The following is a 14969-nucleotide window of genomic DNA, read 5'->3' on the forward strand; positions in this document are numbered from 1 at the left end:
GTACCATTGGTTTTAGCATAAAACAATAGCCAAAATTTGCAGTTCATTGCAATCCACAATCTTCCTAAAGGAAAACAGAATGTTCTCGCATAAACATTTGTTACAAATACTGAATACAATCATTACATGAGCTCACAAAAAGCTGGAACCTTAGTAATTCACCTCAAACATTTTAAGCATCTATCTCACTCTTCATCATCCTCAATTGCATTCAGTTCCGACAAAAAATAAGAATCCACCACAGAACCGTCCTCATAATCACAGAAGAACGGCCTCGGGGGCATTTGAAGGCCATCGACGCCAGCTTCAAGCATCTCTATGACATCACTCATTGTTGGCCGATCATGAGACCTCATCTGGATGCACCAGAGCCCAACAATGCATAACTTCTTCTCCAACTCATGCATACTAACAACATCGGTGATTTCGCCCACTTCATGTTGGCTCAGACGGCTATACACCCATGATGGGTAGTATGCCTGACTTGACGTTGCTGCATGTGGGTTGGTGTTCCTGTGCCCTCCAGCCATCTCCAACAGCAGCATCCCGAAGCTGTACACATCTGACTTGCTGGATATGATGCCAAAGCTGCGGGACACCATTTCTGGAGCTATATATCCGATCGTTCCCCTCATAGCGCTCATTGGCACAAAACTATTGTCCCTTGGGAATATTTTGGCTAGCCCAAAATCAGCAACTTTGGGAACAAAGTTGTTATCAAGAAGGATGTTGTGCGGCTTGATATCAAAATGTAAAATCCGCATGTCACACCCCTGATGTAAGTAGTTAATCCCCCTGGCAATGCCCAAAGCAATCTCATCGAGCTTGTCCCAAGAAAACCTCTTCTCCGATGAAAAGATGTACTTGTCAAGAGAACCATTGGGCATGTACTCGTAGAGGAGTGCCCTCCTCATTTCCTCTGAGCAGAACCCCACGAGACGCACCACATTGACATGGTGGATCCTGCCAATGGTGGCTACCTCACTGATAAACTCTTCTCCGTTGCAGTTGGAGTTTTCGAGCATCTTGACGGCAATGTGTACATTTCCTGGGAGTAGGACACCCTTGTACACGGAGCCGTATCCTCCTTGGCCGAGCTTCTCTCTGAAATGACTTGTGATTGCTACGATATCTGTGTAGGCATATCTCAATGGACCATTGAGGATTTGTTGCATCCGCAGAAACTTCTCGACTGCATCCATTGTTATTCTTGTTTTCCAATACATGTGGGCAAGGAAGGTAAACATTGCAAGTGGCGCCAAAACGAACCTGCAAATCACTGCATAAAAAAGGTTTATATACATGGGATAGTGCTTTAGAAAGGATCTATTGAATATTACTACAATACAATGGTGTGTGTAGAGTTCTGAGGTACCAATAATAAACTTCAGGAACCACATCGCAGTAGGAAACGCTATTGCTGGGCCAATGAGCACCAATGCAGCAGCACTGTGAGGAAACCTAAATTGTTCGATTATGCATCTCCAGAAACTGCTGTCAACAAAAAGAATGCCAACAATACGATCCTTGATGCCTGTATTATCTGTTGGTTCATGGAATTCGCTGCATGAAAATGCCATGGCACATAAACAAGATTAGAAAGGGAACCAGCACTTTGGGCGTTGAATAGTTAATTCAAAACGAGACCACCATGTTGGAGCTGTAGATGATTTTGCGTTATGAAAAAATAGAATTGAGATAGCCAGGTAGTATATGGTGAAACTGGAACCACAAGCTTAAAAACACAAACAACAAGGTGCTCACCTAGTTGCTTCCGCAAGGCACTGTCTAAAGTCCCCATCCATGTAAGAAAATCGAACGGCAAATCCTTTGCTAATGAGTTTCACGATATCTGCATAGCTTGCATTGTTGGGAACTACCGTGAACGCAGCACCCAAAGGAGTCATGGCCAGGTAACCGCACGAGAGCTCAAAATTTTCGGCGGAAGAAGATAAAAGCCCAGTAATCACGTAGATGAAAGAAGAGTTGGTGCTCAGGCAAGCGACTGGCTTGTACATACCATTGTTCTCTATTGGCTGTGAACAATTCACAAAGGTCGCCCATGTCGTCCTCCATCTAGACGGAGCCAGTTCGACACTGCGGCGTGACCTCTTGACGAACATGTATTCGAGAGCATGGTGACTCCACCGAGGAAGAAGGCAGCTGCTCTGAGCTCCCAAGTTGGACTCGACAACCCAGAAGTTGGAAGCAGTATAGTTGATGCTAACCACGTTGTAGGTTCCTCTGCCAATGCGAATTGTAGCCTCGTCATCAGTGCAGGCTAGCTCGTAGGATTGAACGCCACAATCAGGTGGATCACCTCGCCGACGGAAAGGAGAAGATACGTCCCTAAGATGTCCACAAGAGAATGGAGGACAGTCATGTACATGATGCCGTCCCTCTGCGTCTGCAACAAGAACAGCAAGCAATGCAAAGAATACAGCTAAGGCTTGCAGAGCAGCAGGAGGATGAAATGCACCAGAAATCGCCATTGCAGGGCTGCAGGAGGATGAAATGCAAGAGATGGATAAATGATAAGCGAGTAGATTCAATCACAAGACTAGTTGCTTTTGGCATAAAACCGAAGTGCTACTTGGCTGTTCATGATTGTGGTGGTGTTGACTTGGTACAAGAGTTAGATATTTGATGGGATACGGCAAAGGCTTGAAAGGCAGCTGGAGGATGATGCAGCAGACATGGTCATTGCAGGGCAGCAGGAGGAAGAAATAATGCAGCATACGGATAAATGATTAGTGAGTAGATGCAATCATTAGACTAATCACCTTTAGCACAAAACCAAAGTATGACTTGGCTATGCATGACAGTGATGGTGTCAACTTGGTAGAAGAGTTAGAAATTTGATGGGATGGGAAAGAGAAAAGACAAGCCTACCATCAAATTCCAATCTTAGTCGTCACAGGACCGTTGAAAACTAATTGCATGTGCTTACTCACTATCTTCTGATAAAGTGGTAGGACAAGTTGCTCTTTTTGTCTTGATCATAACACTCACACCAAGCTCAATTGGTCTTGAAGGGAGGTACCTACCAACTAACTGATTGATAGGGAGTATTTCCAGCTGTCCTGGAACTACTTCCATCTCACAGTGTTTGCTGCGTGAGTATACTATATGATTATACTCAGTTATTTCTCTATGGTGAAATTCATAAAATATCGGATGGCAAGCCTTGTATGAGTTGTTACCATGCAAGCATCACTGACAGATTGTTTAACTACAAATACTACAAGTTCCATGTAGTTAGAACTGTACAAGTTTGTCAGAATAGTACTTGCCTGAAGCAAAAGAGGGCACCTACAAAGTCAAAAGGACTAATAGTATCAACAATGACGGCACTCGTTTCCATAGAACCACATAGCTTTCAAAGCAATAGTGAAACCACTACGAGCGGGGACTTAGCTATCATGACAAGCACAGCATCATCCCCAACCCTCAGAGATGTTAAAGCAAACAAGTGCTCGGTCTGAAGAACTTGCAACCTTCTCTGCGTTCACCTTCATCTCCACATGCATTCCATGGACTTGCACAAAGTTCTTCTAACCACACTGCTGCTTTTGCTTCTCAACTATGCATCCTATGCCTCCACACCACTGGAAGGTGATAACTTCCTCAAAACTTGTTCATCACATCGATGCAGCAAACATCATGGGCCAGAGATCCGGTTCCCGTTTCGGCTTCCAACCCACCCTCCACCATGCGGCGCCCCTGGGATGCAGTTATCATGCCTTGGACATGACACCATCCTGGATCACCCAGTTCTTGGTCCCTGCAAAGTTACTGCAATATATTACAGGCACCGTGTGATGAATGTCATCCCATTGGAAGACTCATCACTGCAATGCCCACTTCAGAAGCTTGTCTCAAGAAATCAATCAACTCATGTGTACACGCCTGTGTCACACTCATATCCTGATTCGGTACTAGTAGGTTGCTCAAGAGTAGCAACAGATCAAGATCGTATTGTTGGTCCAAGCTCTTGCCTGAGCCTCGGTAGCAACGCAAGCCAGTTCTGGTACCTGGTTGATCCTCAAACAGATATGTCTACTCTTCCCATGGATTGTGTGGTGATTGCAAAGGGCATCCCAATACCCTACACTTATGATAAAAATGGTCCAAACTCTTGGGCATACCTCACGGGGTCACTCTTCAATGAAAAGGCAAACAGAGCAATCAAATTTGGTGAAATGGCACTCAATTGGCACCTTAACAATATCACCAGCGCTTGTCAAAGGTGTGAACAGGAAGGACAACATTGTGGATTCAATTCAATCAGGGGACAAGCATTCTGCCAGCATCGTGGTATTGTTTTCCTAGCCCAGATCCCAAACTGTTTGGTGTCCCATAATCCCATGTTAAGTTGCATCCAAAAATGCATATTTATTAACAATTATCAACTTCAGTTTATCCTGTCTTCTGATGTAAGGAAACTCTGCATTATGTTAACCTACAGTGTCCAGTGTTTTCAAACTTCCAGCCAGGTTTACCAGCAGTTAAATTGTTTTACAAAATCAACTGCAAATAAGTCCGGTGGTTTTCTGCTACTCTACTAGTAGCTGGGTCGCTAGCTGTTGTTCTGCTGTAGTCTTATAGATCTTTGTGGTAGCTTACAGTTAAGAGTCGGTAGAGTTATCCAATGACCACCTTCTGAAAGCATGATAAGGCTGTAGAATCATCCATGCACATCCTCACAGAGCCATTTCAATAGATGTCAATATTGAACTATAATGGTGATGGTTATTCTTTTGGCAAATTCTAACAGAAAAACAGAAAAGAATAAGGTACATTTGGACCAGCAATCATCAGGATATTGGTCGGTGATTTAATTATAAATGTTTGCATTCAAGGCATTCGATGGGGTAACAGTGCATGCACAGTATACCTATATGTACAGAAGTTAAACCCATATGGGTGAAAATAATGTCATTTCTTCTGGACTAATTTGTGGGTAAGGGCTACTATCATTCAAAGGTGGAGAAGACAGCTGTGGTAGCAGAAGGATCGGCATCCAAGGGCCCAGCCAGTTCAGCAGCTTAGAGATAAGCTGAATTTATCCTTTACATTTGTTAGTTTGGAGATTTGGCTGTTTGTTAGCTAGGAGCTTTGGTAGTTAGCAGATTGGTTTTGATAGCTCAGTTGTTAGGGAGTAGGCATAAATTTTTTTCTCAAACATGCAGGAGCTACATATCTTTGTATTAAAGAGAGAAGAAAGAAAGAAAGCCGTTCCCTTACAAGCAATCCCTCTAACTCACCTAGGAGAATAGAGAGATTGCAGAAACAAGCAAATAAAAAATCGCCTAGTGCAAAAAGCTTTCCAGAGCCTCCATTAGAGGACTAGTGCCTTTCTAACTTTTTCTTACCTCAACCAATCCACCGGACCAAACACATTATTATGTAAAAGAGAATGTATACATTTACTAATACACTATCATGAACAAAAATCAAAATTTTGTGATAGATATCCCAAAGGTTAAGAACCTTGGTGTAGTGACAGAGGAAGTATTGAATTAAGTTCTGGTCAAAATTTCAAATACCGAACTAGGGTAAATAATACAGATATGTTGCAACTTCCCTATACCACCGAATATCTAAAGCCAAAATTGACGTCAAATTAAGAATCGCAAACAGGTCCTGCCACCATTTTAAATTGATTTAGTTTCTCTTTAAACCATGGGAAGACTAATTTCCGCTTTTCATACGTGCAGGTTCACATACCATCCTCATTGCAGGTAATGCTACCATTGAAAAAAAATTACCATTTTGATTCAAACTTTTGCTGCTACAACCCAACTTTTATGCTACCATGTTTCAATAATAATAACATAAAATTTTCCAAACAAGAAATTTGATCATAAGACATAGCTGTTTAATCCTAATGCAGTTAGGTCATTTGTTTTCTTTTTATTCAGCTACAACTTCGGTAGCCACCTTTGTTATTCTGGTGGCCACTGCACTCTATCTTTCACTGAAGAAAAGATATGATGAAGCCATACATTTGAAAGTAGAAATGTTTCTCAAGACATATGGCACGTCAAAACCAACAAGGTACACTTTCTCCGAAGTTAAGAAGATAGCAAGACGGTTCAAGGAAAAAGTAGGCCAAGGTGGCTTTGGAAGTGTTTACAAAGGACAGCTACCAAATGGTGTGCCAGTGGCAGTCAAGATGCTAGAGAATTCTACAGGAGACGGAGAAGATTTCATCAATGAAGTATCAACCATTGGACAAATCCACCATGCAAACATTGTTCGCCTCCTGGGATTTTGCTCTGAAGGAACAAGGCGTGCACTTATTTACGAATTCATGACTAACGAGTCATTGGAGAAATATATATTCTTGCATGATTCAAATACTTCCCAAGATCTCCTAGTACCTCACAAAATGCTAGAGATTGCTACAGGCATTGCTAGAGGAATGGAGTACCTGCATCAAGGATGCAACCAGCGCATCCTCCACTTTGACATCAAACCTCACAATATCTTGCTAGACTACAACTTCAATCCCAAAATTTCAGATTTTGGCCTTGCTAAGCTGTGTGCACGGGACCAAAGCATTGTTACCTTGACAGCAGCAAGAGGAACAATGGGCTATATTGCACCGGAGCTATATTCTCGGAACTTCGGTGGGATATCATACAAGTCAGATGTTTACAGTTTCGGCATGTTGGTGTTAGAGATGGTTAGTGGAAGGAGGAACTCAGACCCAGGTATTGAGAACCAAGGCGATGTTTACCTCCCACAGTGGATCTACGAGAGAGTAATTGCTGGGCAGGACCTGGTACTTAATAGGGAAGTCACAGAAGAGGAGAAAGAAAAGGTGAAGCAGTTGGCCATTGTGGCACTCTGTTGCATTCAGTGGAACCCCCAAAACCGGCCATCAATGACAAAGGTGGTAAACATGCTGACAGGAAGGTTGAAGAATCTACAGATACCACCTAAGCCATATATCTAGTCTGAAAGCCGTCCTATGCCATATAACATGGAGGATTTAGCAAGCATGATCTAGAGGCACACTTAATTTCACGTGTGACGTCACATGCAGTGTGAATTTGTCCATCTTCGGCTCTTTGCTGTGTAATAACTTAATTAGAAACATATCGCGCCGAATTTGATTTCCAGTGTAATGGTTCAGTTGCTTTGATTACCTAGAAAAGCTATTCCTATGATTTCTCTGCACCCTTCAATATTTTGTATTACTCCTCCAAGTCCCTACACACCTCGGTAAGGTGTTCTACTTTTCCAATTGATGGTTCAGAATGTGGCCGAAATGTCAGAAGAGTATCAGATGCAGCGCAATTAAATAATTAAATCTCGGTAATGTTTTACTATGTCCTTCCCATAGGTCAGAATTTTGTCTGGAATTTGGACATGCCAACATTATCATCACGCCGTGCGCACTCCCCACTCCCCAGGTAGCACAAACTTCACTATGTTTATGCAACAGGTATAACAGGACAGTTGTCCTGAGACCTAGCAACGCACCAACGCAAAAGCGAGAGCAACAGTGTTACCTCTGTCAGTACCGACTAGGAGGCGGATCCGGAGAGCTGCACCAGTTGCGGAACGTAGCCCTTACCGGAGCGGAAGTCCGGGGGGGGGGGGGGGGGGGGGGGGGGGGGGGGGGGGGCGCGGCGCCAAGCTTCTGTACGGGCTTCCTAGAATTTGTCAGTCGGTGGCTACGAACAGCGGCAAGCGGTGGCGCATTGCAGCGCTTGGCCGGCGCGCCGCATCGCGGGTGTGCGGGGGGCGGCGAAGCAACCGCTCGGGTTCGGGGGTGCGCCGGAGCTCCGGAGACGGCGGCGTGAGAGGTCGCGAGGTGGTGGCGAGCAGGCGATGAGCGCGAGGAGATCCATGGCCCATGGGCTCTGTTGGGCCCAGCAGAAATGCATCGAGAGTTCAGTCAGAATGATGGCGAAAATGTTGGAGTTCGATGAACTGAAACTTCTATCCAAGAGTACCCGTTTGCTGCAGTTCGACTTCCTGGAAAAATCTACAGAGTAAAAGCTTCGTCGCCAATCGACCTGCTCTGCCGCGACGGCACCGCGCGATGCTACGCTGCAGCCGGCGTAGCAGTGCGGTACTCTTCGTCACTCTCCTTGGTCCCTGCTCCGTACGTACAAAACCGTGTACACAACGTCGGTGTTCGTGGCCATATCTCTACGGTGATACACGCCCCGTCCGCCATGGTCTGCTGGTGTGTGTCGCTTCAGGTTGGCTACCCACAGCACAGGCTCCGCCGCCGCTCACCATCCACGGGTGAGCTGTATTATTATAACAACAGCAGATTTGTTAGATTCGTGGATCGAACTCGGGTCGACACAAAGGGCGTGTTTGGGACTGCTCTGCTCCAGTATTTTTAACTCCGCTCCTAAACCATCTTGTCAAATACCTCCAGCTCCAATAATCCTAACTCTAGAAAAAAGATGGGCAACTCCAAGATTTTTCTGGAGCACCTCAAAGGATGCTCCGAAAATACAAGTTTCGTACCTTCTCTTGGAGTTGGGTGAAAATTACCTATCAATACCACTAGTTACACACCGGTTCAAGAGAACAATAGATCGACGCCCCCTCCTCCCCCTCAACTGTTCATTGACGCCTCCTTCCCCTTCCCTCTCGTGACGGTTCTGCGCCGCGGCACCCCAACTAAGGGCGTCGACGAGGATGTTGTCAGGCTTGACGTCGTGGTGCCATGATGGGGGGAGGGAGTTGAGCATCATCATCGATGTCCATGCCGCCGGTTTTTTGGGTGACGAAGGGAGGGGAGGAGGTGGCGTGGCGGCACAGAACAGTCGTGAGAGGGAAGGGGAGGAAGGCGTCAATGAACAGTCGGGGGGAGGAGGGGGCGTCGATCTATTGTTCTCTCGAACCGGTGTGTAATAAGTGGCATTGGTGGATAATTTCCATCCAACTCCAAGAGAAGATACAAAACCCATGTTTTCAGATCATTCTTTGAGGTGCTCCAGAAAAACCTTGGAGTTGACCTCTAGATCCACCTTTTTTCTGAAATTGGACTTATTGGAGCTGGAGGTGTTTGGCAAGATGGTTTAGGAGCGGAGCTTAAGAAATTGGAGGGGAGCAGTCCCAAACACGCCTGGCACTTATAATGAATGAAGATTCATAATTTCTCCAATCTTATTTTCTGGAACCGGAAGGCACTTATAATAAATTGAAGATTCATAATTTCTGCTTCACTCCTTGGCGGAGCCACGTTAACGTTACAGCCAAAGTAGGTCAAGCTGCACCTGCACGCATAGACCAAACTTGTCCACTGGTCTCACACCCATCCGGTAACTCTCGTGTTTGATTGAGCACGGTGATGGTTTTCCTCCCCACATGGTCACGGGGTATGCGATCCGTGTGGTGAAGTCCAAACATATTCACAGATATTGGTGCTAAGCTAGCTTAAAACAAAAACGAAGAACTTTGCTGACTGCTAAGACCAACACAATGCAATTTGCCTACTTCCGTTCTCGCTTGCCATCGCCGGCCTCGTTGCTTGCTTGCTGCAACAGCAAAGCCTTACGGCTTCACAGCTCTCTCGATGCATGCACCACAGGTCTTGTTTTTCCTCCGAGGAGTCATACGTTCCGTCCGCCCTAAATTGCACTTCCTCCTCCTAAATTAATACCCATTTTAGTTTTTCTAAATACATAACTTTTAATACGTTATACGTATGTATACTATATCCATATACATAGCAAATATTATGTATGTAGAAAAGCCAAAACAATTAGTAATTTGGGACAGAGAGAGTAGATCGTTTGGGCTTTTCTAGTAGTGTATGTCTAGATACATAATAATATCCATAAATCTAAAAAAATTAAAATGATCTACAATTTGAAATGGAGGGAGCACAACAAACGTGATATTGGATGAAGAATCTCAACCTCCTCATTCATATCAGAGCATCGTAGGTCCTTGCCATAAAAAATGCCTTCTATGAATATGAAACAAAAAAAGCACTTAGGGTAGCCACAGTAGAGAGGAAAAATACTCTTTATAGGCCTGTATGGCTCGGCTCACCATTGTGGGGAGCAATCTTTACAGTGATAGCTTAGGGGTACCCATAGGTCTAAAGACCGGCCATATGGATAAAAAATCAATATTCTCTCTCTTCTGACATCTCCTCCACCCGTGGCAAGCTGGAGGCACACGAGCGAGATGGAAGCGCTGCGAGGAGGGGAATGGTGGTGTGTGGCGGCGGAGCAGGGGCTACCGGCGGCGGCGGCTTGGCAGCAGAGCAACTTCTCGCAACGGAGGTCATGACTGCTCGAGCCATAGGCCGCATGAATGGAGAGCTTGCCGTCATGGTCCACCCCCTCTCTCCCTGCGACTGCGCCTTCTCCTACCCATGTTCTTCCCACGAGAATGAGATGCGCAGCTCGCGCATGTGCCGCCAGCCGCTCAGGGGATGTGATTTGTGTAGACAAAGGAGGGAAGATGGGCGACGGTGGTGCTTGCAAGAGACGGATGGTGGCGTGGAGGAAGAAATGTGACGCAGGGAGAGAGGGGAACAGGAGAGGAGGGTACAATTGATTTTTTTTATTTAATGGCCCCACCCTTACAGCTCAGTCCTGGACTCAACATTGTGAGTTTGTAAATAAGTATACAACCTACTCTCATCTGGCCCACCTCTAAAGACTAGTTGGACAATATACATTACTCATGCCCTTATAGTATATAAAAAGACATGGCGGGAATAGTTCCCTCAGTAGCATTTATACTTAGGGAACTGCAAAAACTGTTGAAAATAGTTCCATCTTGCTCGTGGAGAGTGGGAGTAGCGATTTTTTTTATTTTTAACCTATTTTTAATAAAAATTTTAAAACAACCTGTCCGGAAGATTATTTGCACCGGGTGACCCTTTTGCCCGCGCCACATGCACTGGCTAGTGCGACGCGGCAAGCGTCAGCGCGACGGGCCAGTTAGGCGCTGACGTGGGCAAGCGCTTGCCGCGCCAGGCGGGCTGGCACGGCAGCTCCTCTCCTACAAACGCACGCCAGTCCCTCCTTCCTCCCTCCTCTCTTCCTCCTTCTCCTCCAGAACCTCCCGCGCCCAAGCATCTCCACGCGTCGCCCGCCACCCCACCCCCAAATCCCCAAATCCGGTGATTTGGCTTGGGGAAAGTTATGGAAATTCATCCCGACATCGTGTGGAAGGTATCCCCCTACTTTTTCTCGTATTCTACCATTGCATTTGGTAGATCAGAGGATGTTTACGTGACCTAGGGTTAGGTTGATGATTTCAATTTTGGATGAAATGCAATGTTGTTATGTGTTAGATGATGTGTAGTTCAAACGCAATAGAGTCTCTGCCCGCGATATTGACGTGTAGAACTTGTTGAATGCTTCGATTTAGGTATATATTCATCCAATTATGTAGTGTACATGACATGTGTAGTTTTTTTGCAGTATGTCCAATATGTGCAATGTGTAGTGTACATGACATGGTGAAATGTTTGTATTTTCTAGATGGATCATTTAGTTCTTTTTTTATGGTGGTATTGTGAAAGAAAATGGGGAGTTAGAGAATATGAATGAGGTAGTTGAATTCTTCGATGGTCCTCCAACTTTTACTGATTTAGTTGACTGTGCAATGAGGAAGTATGGATGTAGAGTGGATGAGATGACATTTAGAGGCTGTTTTGATTGTGGGAAAGCTAGAGCTCATTATGTTCTTATGAACTTGGCATCCAATTCAAATTGGAAGCACTATAAGGATGTACTTCACGAAGCAAATATTGCATGCTTGGAGGTTGTAGTTGAAATTGTTCGTATACCTCGCCCAAATGTTGTCTTGAGGGACGAAGTGGTGGTAGTAAATCGTAATGGTACCTAGGAGTCAGAAATTTTGCAACACGTGTTAGGTGAAATAGAATCTGCTTTTGACTTGGCCATTGCCAATGATGATTTTCCCAATGACATTTTGTAGAGGGATGAAGCAAATATAGATGATGATGATATATCTATGGGTTCCGAAGATAGTGAATTCGAGGAAGATGGGGTAGTAGGTGTCGAGGGAGAGGAGTCACCATCTCAGAGTGGTGGGCATAAAAATGAGGACGAGAAGTTACAATATGAAGAGGATGGACCGCAGTTCGACACCCCAACTGTGCATGATGTAGAAGGCATTGGTCATATGGGCGAATGTTTTTCTTACACCCAAAACGAGTTGTGGTTGTTGAAAGAACGTGATGTCGAACTGCCATCCGTTCCCAATGATTTGACAAAGTATGGTCCACAAAGTCATATGTGAATCTAGTATGGTGAATTCCGAAGGGATACCCTTTAGTGAGAGTCCAGTGATTAAGAAGGGAATGAAGTTCAAAAGTCTTAAGGAGCTGAAGTTTTTCTTGGCTGACTACGCAGTGAGGTTACATAGACCTTTTAGCGTAGTTCACTCTGACAAGAACTTAAGGTACAATCTGATGTTCAAGCAAGGATGCCATTGGCGTGTATGGTCTTGGCTAATATCAAGCACCGGACAATGGAGGATTTCAAATGTTGTGCAACCGCATACTTGTCATTCTTCACAGCCGAAGTGAGTGCACGTCCAGTGCATAGCAAAGTACCTTAGGTGGTGTATCCTAGGCATTATCCATAAAGACAGCGAGACATCGGTGCCATCCCTCGTGGAGTCCATCTTTGCCTTTAGTGGATATCGTGTCAAGTATTCAAAGGCCTGGCGGGCGAAGCAACACGCAGTTGCCCTGCTTTGGGGGGACTGGAAGGAGTCGTATGGCATGGTTCCTAGGGTACTCACAGCTATGACCTACTACAATCCCGGGGTTAAATGGTTCATTGACTCATGCGGCATGATGCATCCTAACAATGGAGTTTTGAAGCACATGCTCCAAAGGGTATTTTGGTGCTTCCCTCAATGTAGTGAGGCATTTCAACATTGTCGTCCTGTGATACTTGTGGACGGTACATTCTTGACCGGAAAGTATAAGGGTACACTACTAATGGCAGCTTGTGCCTCTTGCTTTTGCCTTGGCCGAGAGTGAGAACAATGAGAGTTGGTCATGGTTTATGAAACTGGTTCGGCAGCATGTACTTGGACCTTCACGCCAAGTATGTATGATCTCGGATAGGCACCATGGGCTCCTAAATTGTGCAAACGACCACATGGATGGTTTTCTACTGCTTGTGCATAGGTGGTGCACGAGGCACTTTGCCACCAATATGTCGCGTCGGCAGAAGAACGACTGCGTGATTGGAAAATTGAAGACTTTATGCAAGGTACATACGGAGACAGAATTTAATGAGAAGTTAGAAGATCTAGTGAAGGATTTAAACGATGACACAAACGAATGGTTGAAGGGTGAAATGGAGGATAAGGACAAATGGGCACAGGCTTTCGATGAGGGAGGGATGCGTTGGGATATTATGACCACAAACTACTCGGAATCACTAAATGCTATTTTCAAAGGCATCCGAAGTAGGTCCATTTCTGGAATTATTGAATACTCCTTCGAAAAATGCAACGCCTACTTTGTGGACCAATGGCAAAAGGACGTGCAATGTTGGATGAAGGTCATAGGACTTGGGAGGTTGCTGATGAATTTATATCAGAGGTTGAGCTTAGGTCGGTGCACCACTTAGCAGAACCGTACGAGCCAGAAAGAATGGTATATTCTATAAGAGGTTGCGGTACTACTACCGTTGGGGGTGAGAGCCATGGAGGCCAACACTACAGAGTAGATCTGAACGAAGTTTTGTGCACCTGCAACGTTCCTCAATTGTTGCACCTTCCTTGTTCACACTTCATTACAGCTTGCAAGGCAAGAGGTCTTAACTATGAAAACCCCTTGTACATGTCACCATTGTACTCTAATGAGCACATTGTTAGAATATGGGAATTTAGCTTTCAACCTTACCTTGATCCGTCACAATGGCTGCCATATGAAGGGGTAGAGTACGTGTCCAACCCCAATTTGATGAGAAATAAAGTAGGAAGGAGGCAGAAGAAACGTTTGAAAGACGACATGGACATGTCGCAAGGGAGGCTTTCTACAGATTATGGCACTGGTGATTTTGATGTGGACAAGTCGGAAAATCGTTGCTCGAAGTGCCACAAGATCATTAAGAATTGCACATGCCGCAATAGAAAATCTAAGGCCATGAAATCTAGGGCAAATAGTAATAGGCCGCGTTCTTCCAACATGAGGGTAGGCGCGTTGCTCGTATTTTGCATAGTTATTATTATAGCATTTATTGAAAGTAAATTTTCATTGTTACTGTACTTATCATACAATGAACATTTTTACTGACGAATATTGTTTATTGTTTTTTAGGATGGCGGCCCCAGTGTACTCGCTTCTTGAGGCCACGTACGACTCGCAGCACCGTGCCTACCACCTCGCCGACCTGCACGAGGTACTGCATCAGTTCAGGCGTTATGATGAAAGATAATAGATTCTTGTCGATTAAATAATATTTGGACGTGACAAACGATGCTCAATTAATTTTATTCAAATGACCATTACTTGTAAAAGGAGCCTCGAAATAGTGTGAACGAGATATCTAACAAGAAAATACACTATACCTGGCAAAATTTTTGTTGGCAATTTAAGTTAAGGATTAAACAATGGTTGGTTGATAAATAAGTTGTCCCCAGAGGCTCCTGTTGTGTTTCCTTGAATATATGTAAGAAAAGTAGAAAACAAATTGGCAATGTAAGCATGCACATTATTAGTCCGTACCATTTCATTATGCCCCAATGTGAAAATTTATGCTGGTGAATGTGTACCTTAGGATGAGAATTGCAACATTTTGGTATAAACTGTTCTCATCAATGCTTACTAATTTGTCGCAATAGTGCTTAACATGCGTTTTGACTTGCATGTTGAAAATATGACTAGTCGTTCTGAAAATCTTATGATTTGATGCTAAGTCTGTCCCTGAATATTATTATGTCTAATTCTTAACTGACATTAAGTTTTAACCTGAAAACGG

The 14969-nt window shown here is 44.5% G+C and overlaps 2 protein-coding genes across 4 annotated transcripts; one reads left to right on the top strand and one right to left on the bottom strand.

Annotated features, from left to right (window-relative positions):
* Window positions 1-26: 26 nt before the first annotated feature.
* LOC117856085 (rust resistance kinase Lr10) lies at window positions 27-2744 on the bottom strand. Of its 3 annotated transcripts, none has more exons than XM_034738513.2 (3): window positions 2480-2742; window positions 1765-2349; window positions 27-1563 (listed from the first exon to the last, which is right to left on the bottom strand). In XM_034738513.2, exons 1-3 carry the CDS (start codon window positions 2575-2577, stop codon window positions 186-188), a joined length of 2061 nt encoding a protein of 686 aa, XP_034594404.1. In that variant the 5' UTR covers window positions 2578-2742; the 3' UTR covers window positions 27-185. The 3 variants fall into 3 exon arrangements, with proteins under 3 accessions (XP_034594404.1, XP_034594405.1, XP_034594403.1); XM_034738514.2 differs by having other exon boundaries at window positions 27-1279; window positions 1376-1563; window positions 1765-2741; XM_034738512.2 differs by having other exon boundaries at window positions 1765-2744.
* Window positions 2745-3286: 542 nt separating this feature from the next.
* LOC117856086 (rust resistance kinase Lr10-like) lies at window positions 3287-7178 on the top strand. The gene is made up of 3 exons (XM_072294309.1): window positions 3287-4317; window positions 5721-5744; window positions 5925-7178. Exons 1-3 carry the CDS (start codon window positions 3525-3527, stop codon window positions 6962-6964), a joined length of 1857 nt encoding a protein of 618 aa, XP_072150410.1. The 5' UTR covers window positions 3287-3524; the 3' UTR covers window positions 6965-7178.
* The last annotated feature ends 7791 nt before the right edge of the window (window positions 7179-14969 follow it).

The sequence above is a fragment of the Setaria viridis genome, chromosome 5 (assembly GCF_005286985.2).
Source record: "Setaria viridis chromosome 5, Setaria_viridis_v4.0, whole genome shotgun sequence".
In the NCBI taxonomy this organism is placed as follows: domain Eukaryota; kingdom Viridiplantae; phylum Streptophyta; class Magnoliopsida; order Poales; family Poaceae; genus Setaria; species Setaria viridis.